At 44.2% G+C, this 13,795-nt stretch overlaps 2 protein-coding genes across 2 annotated transcripts in view; both read left to right on the forward strand.

Annotated features, from left to right (window-relative positions):
- The window catches only part of UBE2Q2 (ubiquitin conjugating enzyme E2 Q2), a 46,071-nt gene extending 41,488 nt beyond the window's left edge, over positions 1-4,583 (forward strand). Inside the window, exons 10-13 of the mRNA XM_054272837.1 lie at positions 553-601; positions 1,460-1,555; positions 1,998-2,064; positions 3,802-4,583. Of these exons, the coding sequence (XP_054128812.1) occupies positions 553-601; positions 1,460-1,555; positions 1,998-2,064; positions 3,802-3,833 (244 nt within the window). The 3' untranslated portion in view covers positions 3,834-4,583. The remainder of the gene's footprint in view (positions 1-552; positions 602-1,459; positions 1,556-1,997; positions 2,065-3,801) is intronic.
- Positions 4,584-5,555: 972 nt separating this feature from the next.
- Positions 5,556-10,457, forward strand: FBXO22 (F-box protein 22). The gene is made up of 7 exons (XM_054272911.1): positions 5,556-5,687; positions 5,783-5,915; positions 6,657-6,744; positions 7,161-7,256; positions 8,107-8,271; positions 8,595-8,760; positions 9,796-10,457. Exons 1-7 carry the CDS (start codon positions 5,584-5,586, stop codon positions 10,223-10,225), a joined length of 1,182 nt encoding a protein of 393 aa, XP_054128886.1. The 5' UTR covers positions 5,556-5,583; the 3' UTR covers positions 10,226-10,457.
- Positions 10,458-13,795: the final 3,338 nt, after the last annotated feature.

Here is a 13,795-nt window from a genome sequence, read left to right on the forward strand (position 1 = left end):
TGGTAAATTCTCTTCCCTCAGTCCAGGTTTTGTCATGCTCAGGTGTTCTGCTGAGCCCCAGTAAGCACAATGGATAAAGTGTTTTTGAAATTTAAAAAAGGTATTTAGAGAAAAAGAGCAAGAAAAGATCTGATTATCTCATGTTATTTATAAGTGCACCTGCATTGTTTGAAATGGGGTTAAACTTCTTTACACAATTGAATGTTGTTGGTTTCTTTTAGCTACACATCTGTACCCTGTATATGTAGAGTAGCCATAAAAAGTAACTTCCCATTTTCCATGGTCTCTGCAGTTGTGCAGAATAGCTCAGTCAGTGGTTTAACCTAAGTTTAGTTAGCAAACAGCTTTTTTTGTCTCACTATGCTAATATTCTTTGCCCAAGTATGACATAGCTAACTAGTTACAATATATTACTGGTTAAAGGGTATTTCAGCTTTGTGAACAAAGAATTGAACAAACAAGCTGGCAAAGAGCTTAAAGTGAGCTGTGAGCACTTGCACCTTTTTACCAACTGCTGATGTCAAGTATATTTTCTTTCATATTTGTTTCTAGGTATGTCCTAGGTGGAGGTGCATTATGCATGGAACTTCTTACTAAACAGGTGAATGAGTTCTTTTATCTGGATAATAAAACATGCCTGAAAATAATGGAAATAGGTGCTTCTCTTGAGTTGAAGAATCTCTGTGTGGAATAAATTACACATTCCAAAGGAAACATGGTGGAATTAAACCTCAGTCCCACAAAATTTGCCTCGCTGATCTTGTTTGAGATCTTCTTTTCTGCCTTGGGTGGCTTACAGGAGATGTGAGGAAGAGGCAGGCAGTGTGAGCAGGTCAGCTTGGGGCTCTCAGAGTCCCTGTGAGGAAGGAAGGCAGTGTGGGGAGCGAGTTGTTTTCTTTTCTAGAAGCCTCTTCAACCACTAAAGTCAGCTCTGGAGAAGTGAGGAGTACAGATGATTATAGTCATAGATGATTTGTGCAGACAGAATGATTTTCTCTTTAAAATAAGTAAATTAATGAAGTAGTTTACTTGCAGGCTCTGGCAGAAACTCTTGTGAGCTCTGGAAGGTAAAGTAATGCCAGAGAGGAGCAGAATTCTTCCAACTTACTAAATTCACTTCATTAGAGATCAGTCTTTTCTACTTCTTGGAAAAAGGAGTTGTAATTTCTGTTGTGATATTGCTGAAAATGTGTCAATGGTGTAAGGATGGAGCTTTTTTTGTTCCTGTCTTGCTGTATTTTGGAATGTAATTCAGTCTTTTAGTTCTTATTAATTCTTAGTACTGGGACTGTATATAATTCTACAGATTTTCTGTGGAAAATAAATGTTAACTGAAAATTAGTAATTGAAACTGGAATGCAGGAAAAAAACTCCCAAAGCATGTGTTCCAAAACAGATTTGCAAGGTGAGCACAAGAAGTGAGTACATGTTGTATGTTAGCATTCCTTTCCTCCTGCAGGGCTGGAGCAGTGCCTACTCAATAGAATCAGTCATCATGCAGATCAATGCCACTTTAGTCAAAGGAAAAGCCAGAGTACAGTTTGGAGCCAATAAGGTAAATGTGCTGTGTTTCTCAACTACACAAATCACTGTTGGGCATCCCTTTCCTTGCTGACTTGCATAGAAGATGCTTAATGCCAGAATTGCTATTGCAAATATATATATGCATTTCAAATTGTCTGGTGCCTGTATGAGTACTTCATTGGCAATTAAATATTTTTTATGTAATTACAAGTGTATGAGAGGGATAAAGCCTTGGGATGGGCAGGGTAGGCTTTTGCCATCCTTGTGTTGGCAAGGGAGGGGAGGGAAGGACAATTAGAATTGGGAGGATTTGGAATTTCTGGCTCTAAGAAGAGAACCTTGAAAGCCAGGAATGTTCTAACGTTGTGCATGAACTTTATTTTTAAGCCCACTGTGGAATTTCCTTGTTAGAACTGGTTTTGAGTCTTGCATGTCTAGATGTAGGTTTTTATATTATTTTTTTCTCCTTTCAGAATCAATATAATCTAGCAAGAGCACAGCAGTCCTATAAGTCACTAGTACAAATACATGAGAAAAATGGTATGTATGTTCTTGCCTCTTTGTTCTTGTCTGCACAGCACCCTGGGAATTGGTGTTTGCCACAGAGAAACCTGAAGTGACAAAGTGTCTTATTTTGGCTTGGGAAGACCATAAATGTTTCTTCCTTCTTTTTTTCTTGCACTAGAAAAACAGTAGTGCTTAAATAACTTGACTGTGATCATTGCATATTTTCCATTTTACTTGAATGCTGTGTGTGTGTTCCTGCTGCTTTTGAGAGGCAGCTGCATTTCATGTTCATCCAGTTGATCTAGGAACCTCATTGTTACTGTAGCTTTAGGGACTCTTAATATTGGCAAAGTATCTGCTGGGAGTTTATCCCTTTCCCTGAAAGATTTTGTTTCAGTGTGCCAAGAACCTAGTGGAAATAATCATTAATGAAGAGAGAAAGTAGGGAAAAAGACCTGAGACTAAAAAATACAAGAAGTCCAGGTGAGGTGTACTAGCTGGGAAAGTGTACAATAGAATAGGGAAACACCTGCCCACCTGTGTGGGATTTTTTTACTCTATTTCAAGTCTCTCTGCTGCATAAAACAAGTGTACAAGTGCTTCAGGTGTAATGGAGTTTACTGTGGCAGTATGAGAAGCCTGAGGCTTTAGAAGGTTTAAGTAGCTTACATGTTACATAAAGGAAGTCAGCAGAATTGGTTCTCTGGTCTTGTGATGAGGGAGTCAGTGCAGTTACACTTCTGGGATGTTCAGGGCTCTGGGTTGGACAGTGTCCTCCAGGAATTGAGGTTATTGTGAAAGTGTTTGTGTGACTGCAGTGAGCACCTCAGTTTCCCTGCTGCTAACACAGAACAGAACTCCTGTACTCTTGGGAGGGAGATCAAAGATAATGACTTCAACTTCATCTCCAGTTTTACAGTATTTTGATCTTGCTGTTCACTGAGCCTTTTGCTCTTTTTGTTTGCTACAAAAGCCAGCATGGCTGCTTAGTGCTACAAGTGATCAGTGCTGCCTCAGGAGCTGAGCACAAAGCATTCACAGTACTCAGTGCTGCTGTGAAGGGTGGCTTAAGCTTTGAGCTGCTACCTGCTCTCTGGGACAGCACAAATAGGCCTTGTAGTCACTGTACACACATTTAAAGGAAGTGTTACAAGAGGGGCTGGGAGAATTAAGATTGGAGCTCTGGAGGTCTCTAGAAAAAGCAGTGCACACCTGATCAGGTATGATTCAGCTGTTAAATGTGCCAAATTATGTCAGGAGACCAGTTATTCAGCTGACATTTCTGAGCTTATTCCTACGGTAAGATTTGCAGAAGTAGGATAAACCGTTTGGTTGCTTGTGCGTGCCTAGCTCTACACAAAATGGGATTTATACGAGTGTCCCACTGCAGTCATGTTTGTATGTCTATGTTTTAAGCAGCTTGAAGACTTTGGGGGTTTTACCTCTCTTCTGTTAAGTTTGGTTAGAGAAATGTTCTCCTTCAGCAGCTTCCCCTTGTTGGTGTTCAGCTTGTCCAGCTCAGGGTAGCTGCTGCCACAGAAATCTGTGTGTGCACACCCACATACCAGGGCAGATCCTGCAATGTGCCACATGGTTTGTCTCCCACTGCTGACTTACTCACATTTAGGGCACTGAGTAAGTGTGCTCAGCTCATGCTGAGCTGGCCTGCCTTAAGAGGGAAGGACTGAGGCAGGTTCCATCTCCCAAGTGAAGAGTGGGATGCTCTGGACACAGCAGTGCTGGTACCTAACATGTCTCTGTTCTCCACAGGCTGGTACACTCCTCCAAAAGAAGATGGCTAACGCTGAGGACTGTTGTATACCTGGACCAATGTCAACAAAACAAGCTCTTTTTTATGTTTTCCAACACACAGACTCAAGCTATGAGTGCCCCTATAACAGCTGTACTGAGGACTTTAGCTATTAGATAAGTTAGTGGATAATCTGTCAACTGACACGTACAGTATAAGTTACAGCCTTACCATTCCGCTCTTCTTAGGCATCTGGACTGAGCAGTTTGGGCCTTTACCATATTTGTTCTTATGGATTAAGCAGATTTGGGCCACGCCCTCCCTTCTCCCTTTTTTTATTTGAAAGCATAAACTCTCCCTGCAGCAGGCTATCAACTTACTAAAGATCATACAATAGGAGTGAGTTGTTCACACACTTCTGTGTATTTCTTACTTTTTGCAAAATGCAAACTGCAGAGACTTGCATTGTATTGTTTCATTTAAAGCCAAGAAGTTTAATACATTGTTTAATACTGTTTTAGGAAATGTCAGGTCTTGCAAATCACAGTAGTTTTTCTGGTCTAAAATGACAGCGTTTGTAGTATTTTCCAAATTAATGATATAGGAAAAACACATGTATGTTAAGTCATTAAACATTTTTCATGGCTGTATGAGAATATGAACTGTTTATTGGAAAACATGCTCTTTGTTTAGATTATTTTAATTTTTTTGTTTGGTTTTTTTCTTTTTTATTTTGTTCTGGTTTTTTGTTTTTATGCAGAGCAAGGCTGTGCCAATAAAACCTTGTAACTAGTCACTTCCACTGGGGCGTCAGAACTTGCTGGGCTGTTCCTGCTACTTGTTGGCTCAACCTCCTTAACAAGAAGAGCCATAGTATGAAGCTTGAAGTTATTTAAAATACTAAAAACCGTTTTAGGTGTTCCATTTTATTAACGGGTTGTTGCAATCATTTCTAAACTAATGAACTTATAAAGTGATTGGCACAAATTGAGATGGAAGTCCATGAATGAAAAATTTTTATATAAAAACTACAATAAAGTACAAAAACATGTCATCCAATTCCGAGGCATAAGAAATGCTGCCATAGTCATGACGGTGGTTTTGTTATTGAAAGACTAATGGGAACTGTTCTTTCTTTATTAGGAGATGAGTCTGGGTCTGTGTACTTACACAATTTCATTGCCTTACCGGAATCGACTCTTATTTTGGTTGTAGTGCTAGTCCTGTGCACTCCTCGGGGCCGAGCGAAGGGTGTGTTCCGTGGATTAAGCACTTTCAGAAGTGCAGAAGCATGTTTTTATGGGGTTTTTTTTTAGTTGACTATCGAACTTGTGCTCTTTTCTCTATCAGGCGCCCGCGGGTCCTTGTGCATTTGCTTCTAGATGCAGTTTTTAGCTCGAAAGAAGCGACCTGGGCGAGCTTTGGCGGCGCTCCCGCTGTGCGCTGTTGCCGGGGCTGTGCCGCTGGCCGGGCACGGCGGGGCTGCGGCGGCCCCGGCCTCCGCCCTGCGCCGCACGCTTCGGTTTGGGTTCCATTTCTTCTGGCAGAGTTCCTTGGCAATGTACAGTAATTTGTAAACTTGCATCAAGTTTATGAATAAAAAGCATTTTACGAAGCGCTGTGTCCGTGCTGGGGCCGGGGGCGCGAGGGGAAGGTGGGGAGGTGAGAGCGGGGCGAGTCCTCCCCGCCGCCAGGCGGCGCCGCTGGTGGGGCTCGTGCCCGCTCGCGCTGACCGGAAGTTGCCTCAGGCGCGGAGGCGCGCGGGTGACGCCGGGCAGCGGGGCCGGGGAGGCGGCGGGGCCATGGAATCCGCGGCGAAGGGCAGCTACGTGCTCGCCAACCTCGCCGAGGTGGTGGAGCGTGTCCTCGGCTTTCTGCCCACCAAGGCGCTGCTGCGCGCCGCCTGGTAAGGGCCGGGGCCGGGGCCGTGGGGTGGGCGGCGGCCGGCTCCGGTTGGCGGGGGCGGTGCGGCCGACGCGGTGTGTCCGTGTTGTGTTGCAGCGTGTGCCGGCTATGGAGGGAGTGTGCCCGGCGGACGCTGCGGACGCGGCAGCGAATCGCGTGGGTGTCGGCGCTGGAGCCGGGCCCCGCCGAGAACCACGCGCTGGTGCGCGCGCTGGCCCGCGAGCTCGAGGTGAGGGGCGCGAGGGGCGGCTGAGGGGGCGGCTGAGGGGCGAGAGCTCGGCCCCTTCGTTTAAACGCTGAACGCGCTTCTTCCAGCCTCCCGGCAAAAGGGACGTGCTCGGAGGCGTAGGCGGTTTTGACAGTTCGAGTGTTGCGTGGTAATACACCGATCAAAACGCCGAGGATTTGCAGTTCAGGGCACATCTGTTCATCGCGGCAATCTTGTTAAGAGGTTAACCCTCTTAGGGTTGGGGACACTGAGTAAACACTGCAGGACTTCACTGCCTGGCAGGATTTCTTTCCAGTATTAACCTGGTGCTGGGCCTTCACTACACAAAGATTCATGTCAGGGTCTTTCTCAGTAGACAGGCCTCAGCAGATCAGTGTTAAACCAACTGGCACAAGAAGCGCCTCTATACTGTTTCCCAGCATCAGCACTGGTGAACAGTAGATGCCAACAACCATGAATGCAAGGAGTTTAGATAAAAGAAGGAGTAGAGTCATGGACCAGTCTGCTGAGCTGTTTTTGCTTCTGTGAGGTTTGGGTCAGCTTCCTGCCTGTGGGCAGAAGTTCGTCTGGGCACTTCTGAGGCTAATGAGAGGTTATCTGCTGGCTGAGGGGAGCCTGGTGAGGGGGGAGGGCACCGACGTGGGCTGGCAGGGGAGCAGGAGCAGTTTCTCCTCGGTTTCTGCCCCCACTTTCCCTCCACTCTGTCCTGTCCTATGTACTCCTCTGCCCATGTCTTTGCAGAAGGTGCATGTGCTGCCCCAGACCGTGCTCTACATCGCTGATGCAGAGACCTTCAGCGGGCACGAGGAGTGTCACGAGCAAAAGAAAGGTAAAGGCTGGACCTAACTCACTTCCATTTAAAGATAGGCTGGGCTGTAAGCAGAGCACAGTCAGCTGAGGGGGAATTCTCTGTGGTTTGATTTCAGTGGACAGGAAATGTTTTGCAGAAGCCATGACTGCGTGGTATTGGATTTGTGGTAGGGAGCAGCTCACAGAATCTTGTTAATGTGCACAGATGGGTTCCTTTCCCTTCTGAGGAGGACGCTGAGTGTGTTTGCCTGCCGGCAGCCCTGTGCTCTCAGGGAGCAGCACAGAGCAGCGTGCTGTTACCAGGGTGGCCACTGATGGGCAGCATTGGTTAAACAGGACGGGGTTGGCTGTGGGATTTGCTCAGAACACACTTTTACTGCTCTCTGATGTTTTTTGGTTTTTTTTTTTTTTTTTGGTTTCTTCTCATTTTAACAGCCAGAAAACGAAACAGTAAAGAAACAGCTCTCGCACTTGAAAAGTTGTTGCCAAAGCGATGTCAGGTTCTTGGACTGGTCACCCCAGGGATTGTAGGTAGGAGCAAAATGTGTGGGTTTTGAGAGGTCAGCTTGAAGGTGTCATCTCCATTGTTCAGCACTGGCTTCAATTTTAAGGAGTTCAGTGTTGCTGCTAAGTGTCGTGGAGCTTACTTCGTGCATTGCAGTTATAATTAAAAGGGTTGATTTAATTGGGCAGGCAGCTTTCCCTAGCACCTTAATGTACTTATTGAATGTTGCTTGGATTTATGGACACATTTCAGTCATATTGTGACTAACTGTAGAGGGCATCCTGGTATATACCTGTGTGTAATAGTCTGGCAGGAGGCATATGCAGTAACTGGAAAATTCACAGCCTCCTGTGGCAGGCTTTTTCTCATGCTTCACTTTTATTATTAGAAACTTGGTTTTTTATAGTTTCTCACCTTAAATTCACTTTCCACATTATAAGTAAGGTATTTGATTGTTGTCATTACCATATTTTAATAGTACACTCCCAGTTTTTGTGTCAGTTTTGCTTTATACTGTTATCACATGCTTATAGTACACCTTAAAAACTTGAGTATGTCTGTGTGCCTGCAGAAGTTGGCAGGAAGGCTTGTATTGCACTGTTCTTGTTTTCCTAATGTTTTATATTTGATGTGCCTGGAGAGACATGTATAAATATATCCATGTCAAAACTGACTTCAGTGGGATCAATAGCCAGCAGGACTTAGACATTTCATCTTTCCAAAACATTAACAAAAAAACCAGAGTTTTCAGTTAGATAGGTTGTTACAGAAATAGATTGTCATGTCACCTGAGCTGTTCAACCTCTTTCTGCCTGTGTCATGTAAATGAATGTATTAGAATCTCTGAACACAAGATGCTTGGTTTTGTCTCTGTAGTTACCCCAATGGGTTCAAGCAGCAATCAGCCTCAAGAAATTGAAGAGGGAGAAGCTGGGTTTGCTCTGTTGTTTCCCAAAATTGATGGGGTGAAAATTCACACCTTCCATTTTTCTAAAGACGTGAAGAACAGGGTCTTTGATGAAAGCAAGTTTGCTGAAGCAGGTATGTCATTTTTCTCTCCTTTATGTGGGCTTCTGTGAGATGCTGCTCTCTGAGGTGCCAGTGGAGTTCTGAGTAGAACCAGCAGCTTCTGGCTCCAAGAGCCTCTGTGGGGCTGCAGCTGGTGACTGCATCTCTGCTCCTCCCAGTCCCTGGAGCAGTAAGGAGAAGTTATCCAAGTATCAGTTTCCAGTTCCTTCAGTTACATTTGAAGTGGAGCTGTTCAGAGGGAGGTGTGATGTAATATTTGAGGAGAAGCTAGGATGGTTAAACTTCAGAGTTCAGGATTTAAAAATAAGGGGATGAGTGTTGGCTTTTGTTTGTAGGTCTGAAGAATAACCCAGATCTCCGTGTTGTTCTTCTGTTTGGCTACAACTCCTGGAAGACTGGAGCTACTCGATTTCTTCATCAAATAGTCAATCCATTGAATGAGAAAAGTATCATCCTGGCTGGAGGACAAGTGGAGAGCTTTACATCACTGACCTCTGAGAAGTAGGTATTTTTTCCAAGGTAAATGATGAAAAAGATTTAACGTGAGAGAAACATTGCAGATCCATAGCCTTCTAGTAATATTGAAAATCCCGTTTACCAGTAGTAAAATAACAATTTCTTAAAGGGAAAAATGCCACAACTGCTACACTGATGTAGCCAGAAAAGCTGGAAGCTTGGTATGGCTGTGTTACAGTTTGGATTATGGAAACCCAGCTAGGAGAAACCCAATGAAAAGGCAATTTCTAGCTTCAGATACCTTTGTGTGTTTATTACAGTCAGCATTTCATCTCTGGAGTGCAGGTATATGAGTGCCTGTTGTGACAGCCCAGGATGTGAACGTGTGTTTGTGTGTTTGTGCCTCAGTTTGGCTCACAGCACGGAGCAGGAGCTGCACACACAGCAAGGCTGTGCCCCAGGGGCTCACTGAGCTGCCCTGGCTGCTGAAGGATGTGGCATTCCGTCCTGTGGAGCACGGTGCAGCCATGGGCTCCTCTCGTCCCACTGTGGGTCTGGAGTCCATACTAATATCAATGTTCTCCTTGCCTCTGATTTGCCAGCTGCACCATTGCCCCAGATAAGAGAGCTGACCTTAAGTAAAGTCACTTCACATAAAGGTTAAGTATGTAACTACTTGACCCCGTGTGTCCTGGCCAACCAGTTTAAAGCAACATGAATCCAAAACCTTTACTGACTGCTGCCCTGCCTTACTGTATAAATCCTCAGTGCCTTTGCTTGTCCTAAGTTTAACTGATGTTTTAGTTGAATTGCAGAGCTGTGACATACGCAAACTACTGAGTGAATGAGTGAAACAAGTTTATGGTTAATACCTAGAAATCGATATGAAAGTTTTTCGTTGTGAAAGGTTGCTACACAAAAACATGGCTAAAATATGAAGTCTTTGGTTTGTTTTTTAACTCTGGTTGGTATCAGAATCACTGCAATGTCAGCTGCTTTGAAGCTAGGTCTGCAGCAGCAGTTCAGTCTGGTGAGGAGTGATCCCCCAGAATGCTCTAACTCGGTGCCGTTGCCTTGCAGCGCCCACGCCCAGCCTGGGGACGCCTGCGGTGTGGTTGGGTTGGCTTTCAGCGGCCCCCAGATCCAGAGTGCCACTGTCCTGCTGGACCAGGATGTGGCTGACGAGAGGACGGCGGAGGCGGCCATGCAGCGTCTCAAAGCGGCCAACATCCCCGAGCACAACACCATTGGCTTCATGTTTGCCTGCGTTGGCAGAGGATACCGGCATTACAAAACCAAAAGGAATATGGAAGCAGATGCATTCAGGAAGTTTTTTCCAAATGTGCCCCTCTTTGGCTTTTTCGGACATGGGGAAATAGGATGTGATCGAATAGTTACTGGGAATTTCGTGTTAAGAGAATGTAATGACATAAAGGATGACCTGCTTCATGGTTATACTACTGTAATGACTCTAATTCACCTTGGTTCAACTAAAGCAAGCCAAGCATAAATAAGGTTTAATGCTTCAGTGAGCTGTTTGTTTCATTTCAGAGAGCTGAGAAGTCTGGAAGAGTGGACATCTTGCAGTCAAAGCCCCTTCCAAAACATAAACATCATTTTGGTAATGTTACTGAGTCTTGTAGTTGCAATAGAGTTCACTGTAATATCTGTGAGAAAACCTTGCTTTTTTTGTAATCCCCTGTACACATCAGAATTGCAGGAAATTATATTTGATGGAATTCTGCATTTGAAGAAAGCCTCTTTCTTCCAAAATGAAAATGGTTTCTACACATTGTAGAATACACTGAATTGGAAGGGACCCATCAGGATCGTTGAGTCCAACTCCTGGCCCTGAACAGGACACCCCAAGAATCCCACCCAGTGCCTGAGAGTGTTGTCCAAACTCTTGTTGAGCTCAGGCAGGGCTTGGTGCTCTGGCTGCTTTCCTGGGGAGCCTGTTCCAGTGTCCATCCACTGTGGGTGAAAAGCTTTTCCTGATATCCAACCTAAACCTCTCTGACTTAGCTTCATGCCACTTCCTCAAGTTCTGGCACTGGTCATGAGAGTGAGGTGATACTGATGACCACAATGAGGACTCCCCTCAGTCTCCTCCAGGCTGAGCAAACCAAGTGTTGTCAGCCACTCCTCATAAGGCTGCCCCTCCAGATCCTTCACTTCCTCATGGCATTCCTCTGGACCCCCTCTAAACTTTATGTCTTTTATACAGAGGTGCCCCCAACTGCCCCCAGCACTGGAGACTGTCCCAGAGCAGGACAGTCCCTCCCTGGCCTGGCTGGCAGTGCTGGGCTTGATGCCCCAGGACATGATTGGCCCTCCTGGGTGCCAGGGCAGGGCTGGCTCAGAGCCAGCTTGGCACTGACCCCAGCTCCCTTCCCAGAGCTGCCCTCCACCCTCCTGCTCCCCAGTCCCTACACACAACCAGGGCTGCCCGTACCAGGTGCAGAATCCAGCACTTGCCACTGTTACATTTCATGTGGTTGGTGATTGCTCTTTGTCAATGTCTCTGCAGGGCCTCTGTCCTTGAGAGAGTTGACAGCTCCTCCCAATTTAGTGTCAGTGGCAAACCCAAACCCAAATGTAGAAAGAAACTACTTTGATGTGCTTAATTTATGCATAAGGCACTCTAGAAAAACTACTGATGCATTAAATCTACCATTTCCTGGATTTTATTTCTAGAGAGATGCAGATCTTTCCCAGAGTCCTATTTACAAAACTGAAGTTTTACTAGATAAAATCAATGAAAATCTTTAGAGAAAAGTAACAAAGTACTTGTTAAATAAACACAGAATTATGTCAAAGTACCTTGCCTTCTATTCTTAGAGAAAAATCTCTTATTTAAAGATGTCCAGCTAAAATTTCAGCTGGGCTCACCACCTTGAACTGAATTTCAGTTGCTCAACTGTGTGACTCAAAATATAGTGGTTGCCTCTTCTCCTGTAGTGTGATTGCAGTCTTTTAAATCCAGAGTGCTTAGAAATGTCTATCAGTCTTTCAGTTTCTATAGGAAGTTTTTTGCACTTAATTTTGGAATTGTGGGACACACAAGATCTGGCTATATTATATTTATATAGAGACTTTAAGTAAGACTTGTGCTTCTGCATGTTTTTCCCGTGCTTTTACATCAGTCACCTGTTTTGATTGCTGCAGCTGGCATGCAGTACCAAGTAAGTAAATTCAGCATAGTCTCAGTATAGCTAATAATATATTTGCTGCTTTTTAAATTCTTTCCTCCCATTTATTTTCACGTAGTAATAGAATGACAAGAAAATAAGTTTGATTTTGCACCATAGCACCAGATTTCTAAATGCTAAATCAAGCAGCTGGCCCATTTTCAGTGTAGTAAAAAGAAAATACCTGTATGTTGTACAACAAAGTAACAAGTTTTGCTTTAAATGTACCAAGGAAGATTTCAGTAACCAACTTTATTCCCATGTCTAGTTACAACTTTTCCTGAACTTGGCCTAGCAAGCTTTAGTAGGGGTGTATCTGTCCTGAGCATTAACTGTTGGTGTTAGGTGAGCACAGACAGCACTTCCCCATGGCTCTACTGATGATGGGGTTTTTAATTAGAAGATACTGTGAGCTGTGAACTCCCAGTGGCCATCTGTGGATGGAAGATTAGTAAGTGTGGGTGTGACTTGGACAACATTTAGTTATTTCATTTAGAGGGAAACATATCTGGAAGTAGAGTGTGGTTCAATTTGCAGAGAAGCCCCTTGCTGGGAGGTGACTGTGTTATTTTAGCATAAACAGAATGTCACAATTGGCCCTTTGTGTGTGCATAACCTTCATGTTTAACAGGACAGAAAGGAAATATTTCATTTCTGTAATGCAGATAGGATTCCTGGTGCTGCCAGCCATGCTGAGCAGCCTGGGAGGGGTGACTGGTTGCTGTGTTAGAGCAGTGGAAGGGTGATCAGCCACGTGTCCTCAATAGAGACTGTGCCAGAAGGGCAGAGAATGATGCTGAGCTCAGACAATGGCACAGCTAAACCAGAAGCACCAGAGTGCTCTGCAGGGGACACTCAGCAGGTCCTGTAGCTGAGGAAAAGCTTCAGAGATAAACAGAGTGCAGAAAAGTGAGTGGATGGTGGGAGGGTCTGCATCAGAATCCAGGAGTCCTCTCCAGCATCAAGAAGTGTGAGATGAATACCCTGGAGCCATGCTCATAGCTGGAACCACTGGAATGTCTGTCCCAGGCCACACCATGCCTTCCATGTGACAGGGAAATGGTCTAAGTGATAAAACTGCAACATCTGTGATTAAAGTGTTTTGCTATCCAGATTCATTTTGCCTCCATGCTGTTATTTGCTCTTTAACCACAACAATCCCTGAGAGAACCCCAAATATATTTACTTACAAGATGCATGTACCAAAAGGCAGAGATAATTGATAGAAAGTTTTTCAGTGCCAAAATTTATACTTCTGTCTCAAAAGAAGCCAGCATGAGGTTTTAAAGTGTGTAAAGTTACTTAAATGAGTATTCAGCTGTTGAGGCAAATGTAAATAGCAGGACTACTCAAAAGATTTTCTCTACACCTGTGTTTTTATACATCTTCAGATTGTTTCTTTCAGAGATAAGAAATCTCTGTTCTGAATTTCCTCTCCTTTCAATTAATGAATTTTCTCAGCTAATCTTCCCTTCAATACAACCTTATAAATCCCATATAATGACCTGCTACGTAATGTGCCATTATGGGAACATATCTGATTTTTTGCTGGTTTCTGCCTCCAGTGCTAGAAATAAGTTGAAAAAAAACCTGTTCAGTTCACATTTTCTATGCCTCTGACTAACCAGACATTCTCTTTGTGTTTTGAAGGCAAAAAAAAAAGACATGGACCATGGCAGATGGCCTCTTTTTGTCTGAGTAAGAGAATCCTGTAAGAGACCAAAGTGTGGTATATAATATATCAGTGTGATCAACAGATGCTTATGTGAACAAAAGAAATAAATCTTTGGAGAGGGCAGCATTTCTTTCAGCCAAGATACCTGTCTCAATAATAGTTTGTGTCAAAAATTGACCTGACGAACAAAATTCCTGATTTCTGCTATCTGAAA

Source organism: Melozone crissalis, unplaced genomic scaffold (assembly GCF_028551555.1).
Source record: "Melozone crissalis strain CALT ecotype California unplaced genomic scaffold, PUWL_Pcris_2 ptg000014l_1, whole genome shotgun sequence".
In the NCBI taxonomy this organism is placed as follows: domain Eukaryota; kingdom Metazoa; phylum Chordata; class Aves; order Passeriformes; family Passerellidae; genus Melozone; species Melozone crissalis.

What these genes read in the sequence shown, in the direction of transcription:
- FBXO22 (XM_054272911.1), top strand. Translation starts at nt 5,584, where the DNA reads ATGGAATCCGCGGCGAAGGGCAGCTACGTGCTCGCCAACCTCGCCGAG. An exon ending in CGCTGGCCCGCGAGCTCGAG is followed by an intron (nt 5,916 to 6,656) that starts GTGAGGGGCGCG and finishes ATGTCTTTGCAG; the next exon opens with AAGGTGCATGTGCTGCCCCA. An exon ending in GTGTCACGAGCAAAAGAAAG is followed by an intron (nt 6,745 to 7,160) that starts GTAAAGGCTGGA and finishes TCATTTTAACAG; the next exon opens with CCAGAAAACGAAACAGTAAA.